The sequence below is a fragment of the Candoia aspera genome, chromosome 5, assembly GCF_035149785.1.
Source record: "Candoia aspera isolate rCanAsp1 chromosome 5, rCanAsp1.hap2, whole genome shotgun sequence".
NCBI classification, from domain to species: domain Eukaryota; kingdom Metazoa; phylum Chordata; class Lepidosauria; order Squamata; family Boidae; genus Candoia; species Candoia aspera.
In genome coordinates, this window is record NC_086157.1 from 113,286,991 (window position 1) to 113,307,640 (window position 20,650).

General features: G+C 46.0%; 2 protein-coding genes across 2 annotated transcripts in view; one reads left to right on the forward strand and one right to left on the reverse strand.

Annotated features, from left to right (window-relative positions):
- SERPINH1 (serpin family H member 1) overlaps nt 1-20,650 on the forward strand; it is a 415,650-nt gene that overhangs the window by 129,847 nt on the left and 265,153 nt on the right. The window lies entirely within an intron of this gene.
- Nucleotides 5,823-20,650, reverse strand: part of LOC134499304 (2-acylglycerol O-acyltransferase 2-A-like) — a 29,534-nt gene continuing 14,706 nt past the window's right edge. The window contains exons 3-6 of the mRNA XM_063305975.1: nt 11,805-12,009; nt 10,850-11,024; nt 7,978-8,177; nt 5,823-6,041 (exon numbers count right to left, since the gene is read on the reverse strand). Of these exons, the coding sequence (XP_063162045.1) occupies nt 5,887-6,041; nt 7,978-8,177; nt 10,850-11,024; nt 11,805-12,009 (735 nt within the window). The 3' untranslated portion in view covers nt 5,823-5,886. The remainder of the gene's footprint in view (nt 6,042-7,977; nt 8,178-10,849; nt 11,025-11,804; nt 12,010-20,650) is intronic.

Genomic DNA, 20,650 nt, shown 5'->3' on the forward strand with positions numbered 1-20,650 from the left:
GTTAAAGGGTGGAGTCCTTGGTGCTCTCTGAGTTGGGTCGTTGGCCTGCAGACGTTTCATTACCCGACTAAGATAACGAAAGGAAGGAAGGAAGGAAGGAAGGAAGGAAGGAAGAGGAGGGAAGGAAAGAAAGAGGAAGGGGCGCTACAACCCTCCCCACACTGCATTCGACTTCACAGTGACAACAGAGGCATTTTTTCCTGCAGCTTCCACTCTACCCGTGCTGGCTGGGGAATTCTGGGAGTTGAAGTCCACACATCTTAAAACTGGCTGGCTGGGGAATTCTGGGAGCTAAAGTCCACACATCTCCAAGTTGCCAAGGTTGAGAAACCCTGGACTAGACACTTTGGGCTGCAAGGGATGGCTTAATGCAACCACTTGGTCCAGACGACATATGGTGACAATGGCTGAAACCCCACAGCTCCCCTTGGGCCTGGCATAGCGTCTTGTGTGAACGCAGAGGTGGCACGCATGAGGCAGGACAATTCCGCTTTCAACTTGTCTCATCAATCTTCGTGTCCAGGCTAGTTATCTTCAGCTTTGTTCTTTGATGACTTTGGGAAGGGAAGGGAACACCTCCCAGCCTCTATTTTCAGCCCAGCTGATTTGTTCCTCACTTTTGCATCAAGCGACAGGAATTCCCTTGCAGCCTTTATGCTTCCCGTATTAGCAGATTATCCCAGATCCAGCATGCTTCAGAGGGCACGATTTGCCATTAATTAGTAGCCAAGGGGTCTCAGTGCTAACGTGGGACGTGAGTCCTCCCAGGTATAGAAAGATGGAATCCCATTTACAGCAGAATTTCCTTTTTCTGTGCAGGGAGGGAGGAAAACAGGGATCCTGGGAATCAGGGGGTGGAAGGAGGATGCCAACTTATGTGGGGCAGTAATAAAGGGCACTGAGCGGGGACAGCCAACTTTCAAACCCCTTTTGGTGTGCCTTTGGACTCTCACAAACTCATGGGTGATTGGACCAGCCTCTCTCTCTCTCTGCCCAGCCTACCTCACAAGGTTGTTGTTGGATTTGGACTGGGGACGACCAGCTTCAAGTCTCCCCTCAGCCATGGAAAACTGTCGAGTAACTTTGGGCCACTTACTGTCTCCCAGCACGGCCCACCTCACAGGGTTGTTGTGGTGGGGCAAACAAGAAAGAGGGAGGTGTATATCACCTTGAGTTCCAAACCAAAAGTAGAATATCAATAAATCAACATTTCTTTCTACTGGCTGAGGGGAGGGGCAACCTTGTAAAATAAAACCTGGAAAATTAATTTGATATCTTCCTAATTTCATGCCCACGTGATGAGCGCCAACACACTGGGCACTAAGATCTGCCAGTTCAGAGACCGGAGGAACTGGCAGCCTCAGGTTTGCAAGCGCAAATTTTTGCTGGACTGGGATTGAAAAGATGAAGATTTTTGGAATATGTAGAGATAAAAGTTAGGCTATGGGGAGAAGAATTTTTTTTATTTTAACTTTAAAAGAGGGTGAAAAGTTTGTATACTAGCTTATGCTTGATGTGATGAAGGTTGGAAGTCACTTCTTTATAATTGTCTGTTTCTTTTCTTTTCTTTTTTCTTTTCTTTTCTTTTCTTTTCTTTTCTTCCTTTTCTCTTTTCTTTTTGCTTCTTTTCTACTTTTCTTTTTTTTCCCTTTTCCCTTTTTTCTGTGCTTTCTGTGCTTTTATTTTTCTTTTTTCTTTTAGTTTAGTTTGTATTGGTTTTTACATTAAAAACTTTAATAATAATAATAATAATAATAATAATAATAATAATAATAATAAAACAAAGTTTGCACGAACGAAATCACCAAGGGGTGACCTCCTGCTCTCTGCTACATTCACGCAACATACTTAAAACCCCAAATCCAAGTGACCTAGGTTCATGGGTCATACAGTATGTTTGGGCTTCACACAATGATCTCATTCATACAACCTGCTAAGTTAAAGACCACTTTCTTACGACAGGTGGAACCGTTTAAAAATCTGAGGTCTAGTAGGCCTAGCTGAAGCCAATATTTGTTTCCCAGCTTTTTCAACTGGACAAAAAAACTGAACATTCAGTTGAGGTCTGCAAAAGTCCCTTCTTGTCAGATGACTAGAATTGATCAGTTGCTAACCCATGCTGGCTGGGGAATTCTGGGAATTGAAGTCCACACATCTTAAAGGGACCAAGGTTGGGAAACGCTGCATTAAACTGTCATTGCATCCATATTATCAGGGTAAAAGAGCAATTTCTTTCAAGGGTTATTCAGCAGGGGGCTAACCTCAGTTGATCTTGGAAAGCTATGTATGGTCCCGTCTGGTTAGTATTTGGATGGGAGACCACTAAGAAATCCCAGGGCTGTAAACAGGCCTGGAAACTTGAAAAAAAAATCTCAGAAGGTGAGATGTGGGTATAGCTGCTGAGAAAACAACATGGATTTGGCCACTGAGCCAGCCAGCGTCCAGCTTAGCTCAGCCCTCCTCAAGGGTGACTTTACGTTAGTCCCCAAGGAAGACTTTGTAAGGAAGACCCAAGGCCAGGGGGGTGGGGGAACTGAGATGGATGTAAATTTTTCCCACCAGAGCAAAGAGTACAGAGGGGATATTGACAGCTTGCACACCAAGCATGGGCCAATTTGCCACCCAATGCAAAAAAGAAATCCACATTTTCTCTTTAGCTCTGCAGTTATACATTCAAATTTATTTATTTATTTATTATTCACATTTCTATTACCGCTCATCTCCCCGCAAAAAGGGGGACTTTAAATGCTTTAAACCAAAGATGCCCAGCTCTTTCTGAATGAAAGGCCCTATTCTGGGGTTCAGGATAAAAACATTAATTTGAAGTCCATTTTAATTTGAAAGAAACTGATCAATACTGCTGATATCCTGACTCCACACATCTGTTGGCAGTTCTTCCCTCTGATTACGCTAAAAATTACAGTTGGGGGGGCATCCTGTGAGCTCACGGGGGGTGCTGAACCCAAGGCTTTCTATGTGCATCTCTGGAGGAATGAAGCAATCGGTTTGGGGAATCCACTCCAGACTGTGATTGTCCTGGTTGGGTCGTTATATTTCCATTGCTTTAGTTGTGCAAAAAAAAATTGAGATTGGATCTGAGACCAGACAAGACTAGACACTCTCTGGGATGGGCGAGTCAGACAAGCATATTCCTTAATTCACCCTCCAAACTCTGCCCACGTTCTAAAGCCTTTGATGGGCTTTCTCGCCTCAGCTGCGCTTGCTTAATTTCACCCTCAAAACCGTCAGACTGGCTTTCCTGCCCCAAAGCCGAGTGGCTGGATTTGAACCCAAATCTCAGGGCTACGCTGCAGGGGATCCCCAGTGGAAGAATCTGCTCCTGCGGGTTGCATTAAGATGAATCGGCTTAAATTTAAAATGCATTAATTAAATTAATCATTCCAAAAACTGAAAATGAAGGCAAGGGGTCGGCCGGCGAGACAGACCCAAAAGCCACCAGAGATGATGTAGCAATCAGCCATGTGGCCTTTCCCACCGTCTCCAACCCCAGGCGAAATCTGCTGATTCCTTCAAGCACCTCCCAGACCAGTGTTTCTCAACCTTGGCAACTTTACAATGGGTGGACTTCAACTCCCAGAATTCCTCAACCAGCCATGCTGGCTGCGGAGTTTTGGGAGTTGAAGTCCATCCATCTTAAAGTTGCCAAGGTTGAGAAACACTGTCCCAGACTAATCGTTCAAGCCACAGACCACTAGAAATAGCCCACAAAGAAATTACATTCAGCAACCACTTCATCGTTCCAGAGGATTACAGCTAAGGTTACTGGGGGAATGTGTCAAGAGGTTTAGAACATTCTCCCTGGATTTCTTAATTGTTCTCTTGAAAGAGCTCGCTAATTTGTTAGCTAGATTTACTTCTCCACTTTTCTGCAGGAGCAAAAGGCAGCTTGTCGAGGGATCTCACTTTATTTTAATCCAGTCAAAGAGAGCCCAGGGAGGGGAGCTGAAGGGCAGGGACTGACTGGTCCAAAGACCACCCCCCCGGATCTTCTGTGGAAGGATTTGAGGCTGCATCTCCCACTCCTAGACTACTCTGCCTCTCTTAGTTCTCAGACTTACAGGTAGTCCTCACTTAATGACCAGAATTGGGACCAGAATTTCAGTTGCTAAGCAAAGCGGTCATTAAGCAAATCCAAGCCGATTTTATGACCTTTTGTGGTGGTCGTTAAGTGAATCACCACAGGCGTTAAGTGAAACACATAGTTGTTAAGCAACCACATGGTTCCCTGTTGCTTTTGCTTGCCAGAAGCTGGCTGGGAAGGTTGAAAATGGCAATCATGTGACCACAGGACGCTGCGACGGTCATAATTGCAAACTGGTCGCCGAGTGCCCAAATCGTGATCACGTGACCTCAGGGATGCTGCAACGGTTATAAGTGTGAGAACCGGACATAAGTTGTTTTTTTCTACACCATTGTAAGTCTGAACTGTCACTAAATGAATGGTTGTTAAGTGAGGACTACCTGTATATCCCACATTTCCTTCTGGAGATGTCCATATCACTCTGTCCTCTTATTTTGCCCCACAACACAGCCCTGTGAGGTAAGCTGCATGGAGATGAGTGACTATCCCATGCCACTCAAGGGTCTTCTACAGCTGCAAGAGGTCTTAAAACTGGGACCCAGGCCCAACGCTTTCACCACTGCCCCACACCAGTTCTTTGGATTATTGAAAAAACTCATTTTTCTGAGTGTACAAAATATACAGAGCCATAAACTAACCAAGCAGGTTGAGTTCACACCACATGGTCAAAAGGGGAATCCAAATTAATATGAACCAAACTTAGTATGTTTGTCTGAATGCAGCAGTTTGGTTTGTAACTGATCTGGTTAAATGTGTCGTGTAAACGCAGCCATGGTGCTGTCTGGGTGTTTTCAAGGGAAAAGTAGCAAATTGCATTAATAATCGTAATTGTATCTAATTCTTTGGATTGCAAGGGACCTCCACGTTTTGCTGGGAAATTTCCCATTAGGGATAACTGACCCCAACTCTCTTCCTTCAACTGATCTTATTTCAGACATTTTCATTTTGCTTTTCAGCCGAAACCTGGGTCCCATAAGGCAGTTTACAAAAACAGTCCTTCAAAATACTTTGTGTTCTTTATACACTGTAGGTCCAACTCTTACGATCTAAAAAAATACAGACAAGAGCAGCAGAGCAATGAAACTAAAGTGGTCCAGACAAGCGGTAAAAGGCAACGCAGTATATCTGCTTCTGCCATGATTTGATTACAAATGGTCACACGAGGGGCTATGGATCATGACGCTCCTTCCTGCAGCTGCTACAGCATGGGCTAGTCCATTCATTTGAAAAGTTTGCAATCTTCTAACCAGATCATTGGTCCCGTAACCACGTATGGGAAAGGTAGAAGCCGTGGTCTTCAAACCATTAGACCAGTGTTTTTCAGCCTTGGAAATTTTAAGATGGGCGGACTTCAACTCCCAGAATTCCCCAGCCAGTGCCTGTGGACTTCAACTCCCAGTATTCCTGAGCCAGCATGCTGGCTCAGGAATTCTGGGAGTTGAAGTCCGCCCATCTTAAAGTTGCCAAGGATGAAAAACAGTGCATTAGACGGATTCCCTGTTGAGTACAATTTCTTTCTGCTAAATTCCCTATTGCTCATTTTCTTCCAATCCTTGTTCATGCTCGGAGAACCGTCTTCCAATGCCAGAGATGCTCTTTTGAACTCCAAAACCTATTTCATCCCCACCCCCAGAAAAAGGGACCGATACAGAACAAGGGTGAGAAAGAGGCAGCTTCGCAGCCACCAGGGTGGGAAAGGAAGTTCTTCCTGCTTGACCCGTCACATGTTTTCAGTTCTTTCCCACCAGTGCCAAAGAAGACACGTGGTTCGTGGCTTTCCGGTCTCATCTGAAAGAAAGATGCCGGTCCTCTGGCACGTCGTACTTCAGTTTGTGTTCCTCAAATAGCTTGCAGAGCGCCTCCAGGTATCTTTGATGGAGCTCATCCACTTCGTCTTGGCTGGGGTTGTGCTTCTTCTTAACCTGAATGGGTTTTCCCACTGGGGGCGGGGGGTTGGAGGGAGACAAACATTAAGGCATTAAGTGTCAGCCTTCCCAGGTGGACCAGACAGGAAACATGGCCAGATGAGCTGATTCGACTATTGGGAGGCTACATTAGCAGAATCTTGCAAGTCTGAAAGTACAATTCTCTCCATGTCTCCTTTACAGCCCGAGAAACTAGGGAGGGTCCCTTCTGAGCCTCCTGCCTCTCCTACAGTCCAGCTGTGGGCTCAGCAGCCTCTTATCTATCCATTCCCTTGGCAGCATCTCTTGGCCTCGCCTCCCAAGGTCTTTCCCACAGACCATTACATTAAGGGAAAGCAGGACAACCAAGCAGGAGGACACAGCTGAAGCAGGAACCTGTGCGTGCCCCTAGCAGTACCAATCACCAAGCAGAACTTTGTATCTGCAGATTTGGTTGGGGCAGGATGCTAAATAAGGAGGAGGAAACTACAGCCTCACGCCCAGCAGATGGCAGTACTGAGCAACGATGGTGGATCTCCAAAGGCTGAAGGGCAGGATTTGGATGGGAGACCAACTAGAAAGTCCAAGGCTGTACTTTAGAGTAGGTAGAGGAATGTAGCTCTGGCCTTGAGAAGGAAGGAGGGGAGGCCAAGGAGTTCGTCTTTGAAAAGTAGAAAGTGTGAGAAAGAGATTGCCTTGACCTTGTTGCCCTTATAAAGGGAGCAGTGAAGACTGCGGACAGGCTTTCAAGGTTCGGTTAATCTATTCCACAAACCCCAACAGTATCTATTCTTGGCCTGGCCTCCCTCGAAGGGCTGAAAGAGTAGGAAGTCAAACATCTCCGATTTCCGTGCTGTTGCTGAGAAGGTGAAAGTGATGGGCCCATGTAGCCCCTGACTCCAGGGACATTTTACTTTTCTGGAAATCTATTTCTGCTGGGTGGATGGACCTCCAAAGAAGGGGTCAGTACCTAGCTAGCCTGGGCTGACCTCAACATGCTAAATAAAGTCAGATTTGTTTCATATTTGGATGAGAGATCGCCAGAGAATCCCAGGGCTGGAGGCTAGACTGGGAGGTTGAAAAACACCCCACTTCCATATTTTTGCTTAGAAGATGGCCTGGATGCAGGTCACCAAGACTTGCACTCAGTTTTTTAAAAGGCGTGTTTTTATCAATGGACCCAAGAGACAATAAAAATTACACATTTTCTAGCTTTGCAGGAAACACCAGATCAGCATTTCTCAACCTTAGCGGCTTTAAGCTGCGTGGACTTCAACTCCCAGAATTCCCCCACAAGCATGGCTGGCAGGGGAATTCTGGGGGTTGAAGTCCACACAGATTAAAGTTGCCAAGGTTGAGAAATGCTGGTCTATAGGGAGTAGGTGATGATGCTTCTGTCCCATTTGGGTCTGGATTCGGTTTCTACTGTCAGTTGTTTTGTTTTATTGTTCCTTTTGCATTCATTCTGCACACTGAACAGTCCCATGTGCTCCTTCCTGGGTGAAAGGCACAATTTCGATGCAAGCATTAGAAACTGGGACAAGCCGATGCTGCATTTTGCCTTAGCAAGAGTTGGCCATTCAGCATCACTAGCCTCAGATCCTTGAAGAGAAGGGGGGGGCTAGGAATCAGAAGCATCAGGGGTGGAGAAAATTATGTCGTTTGCATTTATTTGCAAAACTGCATAATGTTATCCTCTGAATTACATTTTAAAAAAAGGCAAATGCATCAAAGCCTTGGAGATACTTTCTTAGCTGCAGGTCTACATCCCAGCTGGAATCCCATTCAACTGTTCAGCGATGCTGATTCCGGCCAAGCTGGCATCAGAAGTCCTTTTTGAAACAACACAGAATAATCCTTTGAGAAGCTACGGGAGCATCAAGAATGATGCAGGTGGAACATGCACAGGAGCCCCTTCCCTGTTTTACCTGCCTCTTCTTTCTAGATGCCACGTAACAAACAGGGACTTACCCACGGTGTAGATTGGCCGCCGATATGGAATAAATCCAAAGGTGTATTGGAAGATCCCTCTGGCGTGGAAGAGAGGCAAGGAGATCCCCATGACCTTCTGGAGACACTCTTGCGTCCACCTCAGCCAGGACCCTTTGGGGTTCTCGACTTGATCATACAGCTCATTCTCTCCAAAGGAAAACACAGGGACCAGCGGCGTGCTAAGAGCAGGAAGGAAGGGATTGAATCAGTGGGGCTGGGGCAGCTGAGGCAGGCTGGGTGGCTGCAGAAGATGGATTAGGGCCTTTTATATGTACCCAGGCAGAGTAGCTGATATTCGGTCCGGTTTGTAGCCCTTCTCAAGCCCTGTTCCTTGACGGTTTTCAACCTAGAAGGAAGTCTGTGAATGACATGTGGTGGTATCCCCACCCCTCTTCACGCTTGGACTTCAAGGGGCAAAAGTCATCTCCAGGGGTTGAGCGTGATGTTGATGATGTGGGTAGGCTCCATCTCTCTTGATGTTCTGTAAGTCCCTCAAGGCCTGGTTATATGATTGTTTTTATATATGCGTTGTTCTATTGGATTATTGTACACCCCCCAGAGTCACCTTCAGTGAGATGGGCGGCCATAAATTTGATAAATAAATAAAATAAAATAAAAAATGTCTTCATCAGCAGTCCAAGGCATACCCATTTCTCCTTGGCATTTTTACAGCTTTGTGGCCAGTAAGATTTTAAGGGCCCATCCAATACCTTGTCCACACAACACACTTAACCAGGACAGGTGAAGACCTGGCTGATTTTGGTAGAACATATATAGAATCATAGAATGATAGACTTTGAAGAAAGCTGAATAATGTACTACATTTGATTAGTGTTCAACCTTGGTCAAAATTTTCATGTGTTGGGCAAAGCCAGGTTCTGTGGTTAGTTTATGGCTCAAATGAACCCAGAAAATGGGTTGATTCAGGAACTACTATAGGTTAGGTGTGTTTGAATACAGCTTAAACTTGTATATATTTTGCATCTTTTCTATGCTAATTATTTTTTTTAATCATCATTATTTTTGATGCTTTCAAGTCAGTGTTGACTCCTAGTGACCACCTGGACGAGCTCCTGCAGTTTTCTTGGCCACATGTTTTGGATGTGGTTTGCTATTGCCTCCTTCCTGGGGCTGAGAGAGAATGACTGGCCCAAGGTCACCCTGCTGGCTTCATGCCTAAGGCAGGACTAGAACTCACAGTTTCCTGGTTTCTAGCCTGGTGCCTTTAACCACTGCACCAAACTGGTTCTCTGGCTATTTATTAATTGCATTTAATTATATGGGGGGTGTCTCTTAGTTTATAAAATGTTTTTAGAAACTCTGTAATCTGCTTAAGGAACCTTAGTTCTTGGGCAAATTAGAAGAAATAAAATAATAATAATAATATATAATCAGAGCTGGGACAAAGATAAATCAAGATCTCTTGGTAGAATTATGGATAATTTGCAATAGATTGGCAATTCTTTCTAAGCTCAGCTGGATCATAAGAGGCACCGTCAAAGCATTAACCCCTTCACAGCTGCCAGTTCTTTAGCTGCTATTAATACCTCCAGTCTATATTAACCCAGAAATAAGTCATTTAGCTATATGTGTCCTAGCATAAAGAGAGCAATTGGATCCATCCCAGAAATCTCATTTTGGATCAAACCATATCCACTTGTTCCCCCATTTCTAATCAGGGGACCTTGAGGTAGGGGAAGGAAGGAAGGAAGGGAGGGAGGGAGGGAGGGAAGGAGGGAGATGTGAAGTTGAGCCAAGGGCATGCATGGCTCAGGAGTCACCAAGACCATGTAATTCCCTAGGGCAAGATTATGAACAGCTGCACTGGTTTTGTAGTGAGAGGCATAAAGCTACAACAGGTTGGAAGACCTGACCAGCTGGCCGGCTGTTCCGGGCAGGAAATGTTTCCAGCCGGCTTTCAGACAGGGCACCATGCCTTAGCAGCTGAACTGGGACAAATGTCACGGTTAGCAGGCTGGTGCGAGAGCTCCAGGATGCTTTCAAAGCCCGCTTCCCCTTTGTTCCTGCAAGGGAGGGAGAGCAAATTCGGGCAGTGACTAAACCCACCCTCCCCTTTGGCGATCAATACAGCCCTGCATTTTGGAAACCAGCTATGGAAAGGAACGAACGGGAGGTTAGGCATCAACAGTCACGAGAGAGAAGGTGGCAGCTGACCTCCTACGCAGCAACTGAGCCCAGGTGGGGAGAAAGCTGGAAAGAAGCATTGTAGATGGTTCCGAGAGACTCCACCTTAACAACTCTCGATGAAAGAGGCTGCAAAATTCCTCATGAAGGGTCCAAGATTCTGCATTTACCCCAGAGGGGCATTAAGGATACTTCCTTGATCTTGCCCAGCTGTGGGGGGCTTGATACCAACCAGGATTCCTGGACAGCAGAACAATCCCACTCGGACCAGGAAATGAGGTAACTCTAGCCACAAGCAGAGTTCTGACAATAGCTGTACAGGTAGTCCTCACTCAATGACCATTCGTTTAGCGATGGTTCAGACTTATGACAGTGTCAAAAAAACCAACTTACAACCAGTGCTCACACTTATGACTGTTGCAGCATCCCTGTGGTCACATGATCATGATTTGGGCACTTGGCAACTTGGCAACTGGTTCGCATTTATGACCATCACAGCATCCCATGGTCATTTTCTACCTTCCCGGCTGGCTGCTGGCAAGCAAAATCAGTGGGGAACCGCATGGTTTGCTTAACGATCGTGGTGATTTACTTAATGACTGCCACAAAAAAGGTCATAAAATTGGGTCCGAGTCTCAATTGTGGTCGTTAAGCGAGGACTACCTGCACAAGAAGACCATGTCCTCCAAAGGCCATTCCGACTCACCCATGCTCTATGGCCAGCCGAACGAAGCCCTTCCGGCTTTCCAACAGGAGGGTAAATGCTCCAGGGCGGGCATCTAGGGCCTCTTGGGCCCCTCCCACCGCGATGATGATGACATTTCCACCTCCCTCCTTCCTCAAAAGGTAGGAAGCCGATTCCTTGTCAGAGGGAATTAAACCTGGGTGAAGAAAAGCAGGAGAAAGAAGAGGAATGTTAAAGCCAGATGCAGGAACCACATATCGGCCTTCTCCTCCATCTGGGTCGCCCATAGTTCTGTGGTGGCTTCCTTTGGAAACTACCAAGCTCTCTGCCCCACCTTTAAAATAAACTATTTTAATTTTTAAAATGGGAAGCCAGCATGGTGCATAACAAAGGGCCACCCTCTAGCATGGTGTTTCTCAAGCTTGGCAACTTTCAGATGGGTGGACTCCAACTCCCAGAATTCCCTAGCCAGCCCTGGGGAATTCTGGAAGTTGAAGTCCACCCATCTGAAAGTCGCCAAGCTTGAGAAACACTGACCTAGAGAATCTCTTTTAAACTATCCATAGCCAATCATGTAATATATTCCTGTATCTCCTTGTGGCTCAGTTATAAATACACCCTGTTTTTCTGTGCCAAAGTCTTGCCCACGGAGCATTGTCCATGTGGGCTTGACCTGGCTTTGCCAACCCATAATAAGCATCTGGAGACCGAAGTATTCTGGTGCCCCGCTTGAGTCCCCAACGAAATCCCTGCAGGGCCGTGGGGAAGGGAGAGAAAACGTGAAGGTTGTAAACGGGGTGAAAAGAAATCCACCCGTTTTCTCCAACAGATGTTTCCTCCAGCAATAACCATTTGGCGGGAGCGAGACCCGTCAAAATTCCCAGAGGATCCGCAGCTCACCCTGGACCGGAGAAGCTTTCTCCTCCTCTTCCAGAAGGTTCCCAGTTCATCAGAGATCCTTCCTGAGTTTGCTTACCTCCACTCATCAGGTAGTCCCGGAAAAAGGGGGCCCGGAACCAGAGATTTAACATCATCATGTGAGGAGTCAGTCCCGGGAATTGCTTGGAAAAGCCAGTTGCTTCGGTGCAGAAGTTAATGAACGCGCCAGCCACCATGATGCCATGAGGATGGAAACCGAAGATGTAGTTCGTGCCTGGGTCCAGGTCCACCGTCTTCACCAGCTGCAAGACCAAAGAGACTTAGGATGCGCGTCCATTTCTGATCCCCCCTCAGCTCTCTTTGGTAGGAAAGATGGTGGAAGGATGAGTGAGTCGCACAGCTGTTGTGTTAGGGCCAGCTGGACCCTTTCAGACTTTCTCTGAGTCTGGGGGAATAATCTGTTACCTTCCGAAGCCATCATAGGTTCAAGAGCTGGACAAATCGATATTTCTCTGCTAAAATAGTGGGTCAGGGAATCAGAATTTTTTCTAAATATCTCCAGAAGAAAAAGAAAATCTCTGATGGGTGAGCTATTGTTTCATATTAAACAGAAACAATGGGATTCTGTTTTAGCTGAGCCATTAGCTTAAAATGGGGCGCACTGAGAAATTTGACACACCGGCATACCTCGGGAGGAAGGAACACATTCTTAAGACTTGGAGAAGCCATTACAGAGTCCAGAATTTGAAGCCAGCATGGAAAAAAACCCACCTCAAAATAACCCCACCTTGGATTGTTTAGTATAAGATGGGACAGAAAGAAGCTTGGACAGGCTTTCAAGGTTGTTGTCAGCCCTTCACGGTAGGCCAAGTTAAGAAACAGACACTGAAGGGATTCAGGGATGCTACTTCATCCTGGTAGGGTATAATAACAGAAGCTTTGAAAACCTGTCTGAGTTTCATCTTACACCAAACCAAATCAAGGCGGGGTTATTTTGAGTTTCTTTCTCGAACTTTCCCCTTTTTCAAGACCGAGTTGTCTTTTCTGCAAGTCTCCCCTTAGAGGCTTACTCATTCCTTCCCTGTTCCCAAGGTCAGCTCCATATTCCTTAAGGGCACAAACTCTGTCAGAATTATTCCACCCCCCACCCCATGCAATTTGCCAGGGCAAATTGGATGTGGTTATTGGTGAGATGACAAGATTAAAGATAGACATTCTGGGCGTCAGTGAACTGAAATGGACTGGAATGGGCCACTTCACATCAAATGACCACCAGATCTACTACTGCGGACAAGAGGACCACAGAAGAAATGGAGTAGCCTTCATAATTAATAGTAAAGTGGCTAAAGCAGTGCTTGGATACAACCCAAAAAACGACAGAATGATCTCAATTCGAATTCAGGGCAAGCCATCTAACATCACAGTGATCCAAATATACGCCCCAACCACAAATGCTGAAGAAGCTGAAGTAGAGCAGTTCTATGAGGATCTGCAGCACCTACTGGACAACACGCCTAAAAGAGATGTTATTTTCATCACAGGAGACTGGAATGCTAAGGTGGGCAGTCAAATGACACCTCGAATTGCAGGTAAGTATGGCCTGGGAGAACAAAACGAAGCAGGACATGGGCTGATAGAATTTTGCCAAGACAATTCACTCTGCATAACAAACACTCTCTTCCAACAACCTAAGAGACGGCTTTATACATGGACTTCACCAGATGGACAACACCGAAATCAGATTGATTACATCCTTTGCAGCCAAAGGTGGTGGACATCTGTACAGTCGGTAAAAACAAGGCCTGGAGCTGACTGTAGTTCAGATCACGAACTTCTTCTTGCACAATTTAGGATCAGACTAAAGAGATTAGGGAAGACCCACAGATCAGCTAGATATGAGCTCACTAATATTCCTAAGGAATATGCAGTGGAGGTGAAGAATAGATTTAAGGGACTGGACTTAGTAGATAGGGTCCCGGAAGAACTCTGGACAGAAGTTGGCAGCATTGTTCAGGAGGTGGCAACAAAATACATCCCAAAGAAAGAGAAAACCAAGAAGGCAAAATGGCTGTCTGCTGAGACACTAGAAGTAGCCCAAGAAAGAAGGAAAGCAAAAGGCAACAGTGATAGGGGGAGATATGCCCAATTAAATGCAAAATTCCAGAGGTTAGCCAGAAGAGATAAGGAATTATTTTTAAACAAGCAATGCGCGGAAGTGGAAGAAGACAATAGAATAGGAAGGACAAGAGACCTCTTCCAGAAAATTAGAAACATTGGAGGTAAATTCCAGGCAAAAATGGGTATGATCAAAAACAAAGATGGCAAGGACCTAACAGAAGAAGAAGAGATCAAGAAAAGGTGGCAAGAATATACAGAAGACCTGTATAGGAAGGATAACAATATCGGGGATACCTTTGACGGTGTGGTCGGTGAGCTAGAGCCAGACATCCTGAAGAGTGAGGTTGAGTGGGCCTTAAGAAGCATTGCTAATAACAAGGCAACAGGAGACGACGGCATCCCAGCTGAACTGTTCAAAATCTTGCAAGATGATGCTGTCAAGGTAATGCATGCTATATGCCAGCAAATTTGGAAAACACAAGAATGGCCATCAGACTGGAAAAAATCAACTTATATCCCCATACCAAAAAAGGGAAACACTAAAGAATGTTCAAACTATCGAACAGTGGCACTCATTTCACATGCCAGTAAGGTAATGCTCAAAATCCTGCAAGGTAGAATTCAGCAGTTCATGGAGCGAGAATTGCCAGATGTACAAGCTGGGTTTAGAAAAGGCAGAGGAACTAGAGACCAAATTGCCAATATCCGCTGGATAATGGAAAAAGCCAGGGAGTTTCAGAAAAACATCTATTTCTGTTTTATTGACTATTCTAAAGCCTTTGACTGTGTGGACCATAACAAATTGTGGCAAGTTCTTAGTGGTATGGGGATACCAAGTCATCTTGTATGCCTCCTGAAGAATCTGTATAACGACCAAGTAGCAACAGTAAGAACAGACCACGGAACAACAGACTGGTTTAAGATTGGGAAAGGAGTACGGCAGGGCTGTATACTCTCACCCTACCTATTCAACTTGTATGCAGAACACATCATGCGACAAGCTGGCCTTGAGGAATCCAAGGCTGGAGTTAAAATCTCTGGAAGAAACATTAACAATCTCAGATATGCAGATGATACCACTTTGATGGCTGAAAGTGAAGAGGAACTGAGGAGCCTTATGATGAAGGTGAAAGAAGAAAGTGCAAAAGCTGGCTTGCAGCTAAACCTCAAAAAAACCAAGATTATGGCAACCAGCTTGATTGATAACTGGCAAATAAGAGGGAGAAAATGTAGAAGCAGTGAAAGACTTTGTATTCCTAGGTGCAAAGATTACTGCAGATGCTGACTGCAGTCAGGAAATCAGAAGACGCTTAATCCTTGGGAGAAGAGCAATGACAAATCTCGATAAAATAGTTAAGAGCAGAGACATCACACTGACAACAAAGGCCCGCATAGTTAAAGCAATGGTGTTCCCTGTAGTAACATATGGCTGCGAGAGCTGGACCATAAGGAAGGCTGAGCGAAGGAAGATCGATGCTTTTGAACTGTGGTGTTGGAGGAAAATTCTGAGTGCCTTGGACTGCAAGAAGATCAAACCAGTCCATCCTCCAGGAAATAAAGCCAGACTGCTCACTTGAGGGAATGATATTAAAGGCAAAACTGAAATACTTTGGCCACATAATGAGAAGACAGGACACCCTGGAGAAGATGCTGATGCTAGGGAGAGTGGAAGGCAAAAGGAAGAGGGGCCGACCAAGGGCAAGATGGATGGATGATATTCTAGAGGTGACGGACTCGTCCCTGGGGGAGCTGGGGGTGTTGACGACCGACAGGAAGCTCTGGCGTGGGCTGGTCCATGAAGTCACGAAGAGTCGGAAGCGACTAAACGAATAAACAACAACCACCCCATGCATAAGAAGAAGAGGACGGCAGGCAGCAAGGTGGAGGGACTCAGCTCCAGTGGCGATGGGGGCACCCTTGGAAGGCCTGAAGAACCAGGCTGGGGACAGATCATCATGCTGAAAATCTGTGTGGTTCCTAAGAGTCAACACAGACCTGATAGCACATAATCAATCCAATCAGTCAATCAACTTGTGCATGAAGACAGACCAGGCACAGAATCACACACACACACTCACACACAAACACAGAGCCTTCCTTGCGGTTGGGCTCAGCAGCTCATAAGCTCGGTGGGCAGCTTCTTCCCAAACCCAAATCAAGATCAAAACATGCTGGACATTAGCATCCTAACCTAAACATGTTTATGTTGGAAGCAGGATTCTGCAAAGTGGTCGATACTGACCCCCGAGAGTTGATGGGACTATCCAAGGGATCAGTGTTATCAGTGGCAATGGTAGTAGTTGTATTTGTACTATTTGTGGTTTGCTACTAGCCTCATCGCCCACACAGTACAGGTAGTCCTTGTTTAATGACCACTTGCTCAGCAACTGTTTGAACTCACAACGGCACTGATCGAGTGGTATTTACGACCAGTCCTCGGAGTTCTGGCTGTTGCAGCATCCCATGGTCACACGATTGCCATGTGCGACCTTGTAAGACCTTGAGAGACGGGGGGAAGAGACGCTGCCAAGGGAACGGTCAGATAAGAGAGGGCTTAGACCACAGCTGCATAATGGGTGGAGAAAGAGGCTCAGGAGGGACCCTCCCCGGCTTCTCGGGCTGCAAAGGAGACGGCGAGATATTTGCACTTGCAGACTTGCAAAATTCCGTCAATGCAGCCTTACAATAAAGTAGGATTAGCTCATCTGGTCATGTTTTCCATCTGGTCTACCTCACAAGGCTGACAGACCCTCACTGCTGGCTTCCAGCAAGCAAAGTCAGTGGGGGAGCCAGCAGGAGGTTGCAAATGGCGACCACGTGACGCCGTGCTTAATGACCACCCTGGATTCACTTAACACCAGCAACCAGATCTGCCAGAACAGCCATCACTAAGTGGTGTCATCACATGACATCGCACTTTATGACCGTGTCGCTTAGCGATGGAAATTCTAGTCCCAATTGCCGTCATTAAACGAGAACTACCTGTATACAAAGCGCCCATTCCAGGGGTGTCCACTGGTTAGGGTGCGGAATGCTGGCTGGGGAATTCTGGGAGTTGAAGTCCACACATCTTCAGGTTGCCAAGTGTCCTGACAGTCAGGAATCACGCTGAGACGAGGAATAGGTCTCTAGTGTTTATTACTGCTACAAAGACAGAAAATCCTAACAAACTGAAGAAGCGTGGGAAAAAGCCAGACAGATGAACCCCAAAAGTCAAGGCAGGTCTGTTCTGTGTCTCTTTGAATGGCTGGTCAACTCCTCAGTACTACGCATGCGTTTTCCCCCCTGGATAGAGGCCCCTTCCTGCTCGCCATCAGTACTCATGACAGTATTTATTAAATTATTTTCATATAATAAATGTTTGGGGGTCGATGAACAATCTGAAACTTCATGAAGGTATCTGTAATGGTATGTGGGAAAGACGTTGAGAGACTGGGCAAAGTCGGATAAGAGGCAGCTTAGCCCACAGCTGGATAGTGGGTGGGGCAAGAGGCTCAGAAGGGACCCTCCCTGGTTTCACAGGCTGTAAAAAAGATGTTGGGGGGGATTATATTTTCAGACCTGCAAGATTCTATCAATGCAGCCGTACAATAAAATAGAATTAGCTCATCTGGTCACGTTTCCTGTCTGGTCTACCTGGGAAGGCTGACAGGCTTGATGAGCTGAAGAGTTTGTGGATTCCTATTTTAGAGGAAGGATGTTAAAATGCAGAAGGTCCTTGGCATCTCCAAATTCTGTAAGTGCCCCTCTCTTTGGCCTGAAACAACACTAGATGCACCACGATAAAAGGCAGTTTCCCTGGGGTTGAGCTCTTAAAAATCTCTGGAGCTACATTCAGACAATCTGCCCGGCGTCCTGGTTAGTGCTACTTCACTGAATCTGTCCATGCCTGCTGGGATCATGAACATACTAAACCCACCCAAAGCTGGGTTGACTGATGAGTCCAAGCCATGCCTACTGCTGACCTTCTGACCAATGGGGAAGAGCTGGTGATCACATGAAGCCTTGCCAGGACTCTCTGGTTCATACCATGCACTAGGTGGGTGCTGTGATGGTATTTGAGAAAGACCTTGAGAGACGGGGGGAAGAGATGCTGCCTAGAGAATGGTCAGATAAGAGAGGGAGGAGCCCACAGCTGCACAACGGGCAGAGAAAGAGGCTCAGAAGGGACCCTCCCTAGTCTCTCAGCCTGTAAAAGAGAAGGTGGGAGAATTGGACTTTCAGACTTGCAAGATTCTGTCAATTCAGCCTTACAATAAAGTAGAATTAGCTCATCTGGTCGTGTTTCCTGTCTGGTCTACCAGGGAAGGCTGACAGGGACTCTACATTTTTTTGACCTGATGATTGTGATTGACCAGGGCTGACTGGCTTAAACCTATCTTAGGAACTAAGCCTTGGTCTAAACACATTGGGAGGGCAGTGGAATAGAAGGCAGGTTTCCCCAAAAAAGCAGCAGCTTTTTCCATCACAGCTGTGACGATGCTGCTTCAGGGGAAATGTGCATGGCTTCTATTACTGGACCAGCTCGGGAACGATGCATCTCAAGCATCAGCAGATTTTTCATCTGACCCAGCATATTGCTGATGGTCTTCCAAGCTGCCTTTCCTAATGAGCCATCGCTGAGACTTCACCGCCCCCATTTTGCTGCCTTGATGAGCTATGAGCATCAACACACTGTGCCTGCCTGCTCCGTTTCTTCTTCCACAAAGAATGGGTTCACATAACGCACTTAACCCAGATGGATAAGCATTCCGTCTTTGCACTACATGTTAAGCTTGGTTAGTCTTACCCTTGGCTTTTTTGATGGGAGCAGGTAAAGAGTTGTGGAAACTCAGCCAGTTTGGTTCATTTATGATTCAAGGATTTGGCAAATCCAGAAAACTAGATAATTCAGTAACGGGGCTAAGTGGGTCACGTGAACCCGGCCTGCACATCCCTCTTAAACTTATCTGGAGCTTTGCCTCTTGATGGATCAGAGGAAGAAATGGGAAAAGCAGGTCCAAAGATGCATTCACAAGCTACTGATACAAGACGGGACTTTCCTTTGCTGTTGGAAAGTTCTGCCTAGAACAGCAATTCTTGAAAAGACGCGACAGGCAGCCTCCTTTGAGGACAGGCTGTTCTACTGGGCCTCTGGACTGGACCAGGAGAAGCCTTTCCTTGCTAGAAGCTTCTGGTGCAGAAGTGAACTCTGCTTCCCTAGAGGAAGGAAACGGGAGAAGCAAGATGCTACAGCAAATACTTCCAGCTTTCCGCACCTAGTCTGAGCATCTCCATTTCTGCTTGATCGTTTCAACCAGAAGGACCATCAGCTGAAGGTGGGCTGCACTGCAGACTATCCCGCCCAGAAGAGATCTGTGTGCACGTGTGTGTGCACACACCCATGCACCCAAGAGAGTCTGCAGGCATCAGCAGGCACAAGTATCTGAAAATAGGTCCCGCAGAAACTGGGGCAGAATTATTCCACGTTGTTCCAGAAGACTGAACACAAAACAAGGACCTTAAATTTCAATTTAACGTCCAATTTAACGTTTAAATGTCCAATTTAGATTTCAGTTGGACATCAGGACAATTTTCCTACCAATGAGAGCTGCTCAGCAGTGGAACTGACTGTCTTGGGGGAGGCCTCTCTGGAGGCATTTAAACAAAGGCCATCTTGGGGGGGTGCTGCAATAGTAGATTCCTACACTGGGCAAAAGGCTGGATTGGATGATCTCTGAGGTCTCTCCCAACCCTTACACTCTCTGAGTCAATGATAGTCCAAGGAAGTTGAATTTGGTGGGACATCAGGAAGAACTTCCTAGGTAAGAGCTATTCAGCAATGGAACAGAGGGCCCTGGGATGGAGGTGGCCTCTCTGATGGAAGTGTTCAGGGAAGGAGATGGCTGTCTATCAAGGATGCTCTAATTGTGGATTCTGACACTGGGCAGGGGTTGGACTAATATGTGAACTTGTTGCCAAGCACCTGAATTGCGATCATGTGACCATGGGGATGCTGTGACAGTCGTAAGTGTGAGGACCGGTTGTAAGTTGGGGTCGTTAGTAGCGTCTTGTCCAAACTGTCACTAAATGAATGGTCATTAAGCAAGGACTACTTGTAATAATACACAAAGTAGTATTGTATATTTACCCCAAAGCATTGCACTTAACTCGAATTTTTAATATAATGATCTTTATGGCAGTCCATTCTTAACTAGGAGTCATCCGTAAACCGGGCCATTCTTAAACTGGGACCTGCTGTACACAGCTAAATAATCTAATAGCTGTTCTCCTCCTGAATTTCTAGGATCCTCCCTCTGATTGGGGTTAATTTATCACCAGGAGCATCAAGTGCGTATGGACCCCAGCTGTTTACCGGCCACTTGGAATAAGCTCCTTTCACGCTTCCTTCTGATTAATGAGACTATTATGGTGTTCTCTTTGAGATGCCCTGGCTGGGCACATCATGTCCCCCTATTTGTCCTTCCAAGGTTATTCCTGCAGAAGTGGGATCATGTGAAAATATATCACGTTTCAAAACTACCGCATAGAAGAAAATGTGCCTTGTGGTTGCTGTCTTTTCTTCCCTCCCTCCCCTGCATAAAAATACGACTCCTGCTCCAAAGCAAAGCAAATTCTGTATCCAAACTGAATAAAGCACCACACAATTTTCCTATACTGTAGCTGCATGCCTCTCTGGCTACTGTAAATTAAGCTTAGATACACACATCCTAACCTCTTTCAGGGACCAAGAGAATCCTCTTTTTTAAAAAGAATAAATGTCAGTTCTGGACTTTTTGCCAAATTCTGCACCTTCCTATTACTAGTAAAGCAAGATCCACCTAG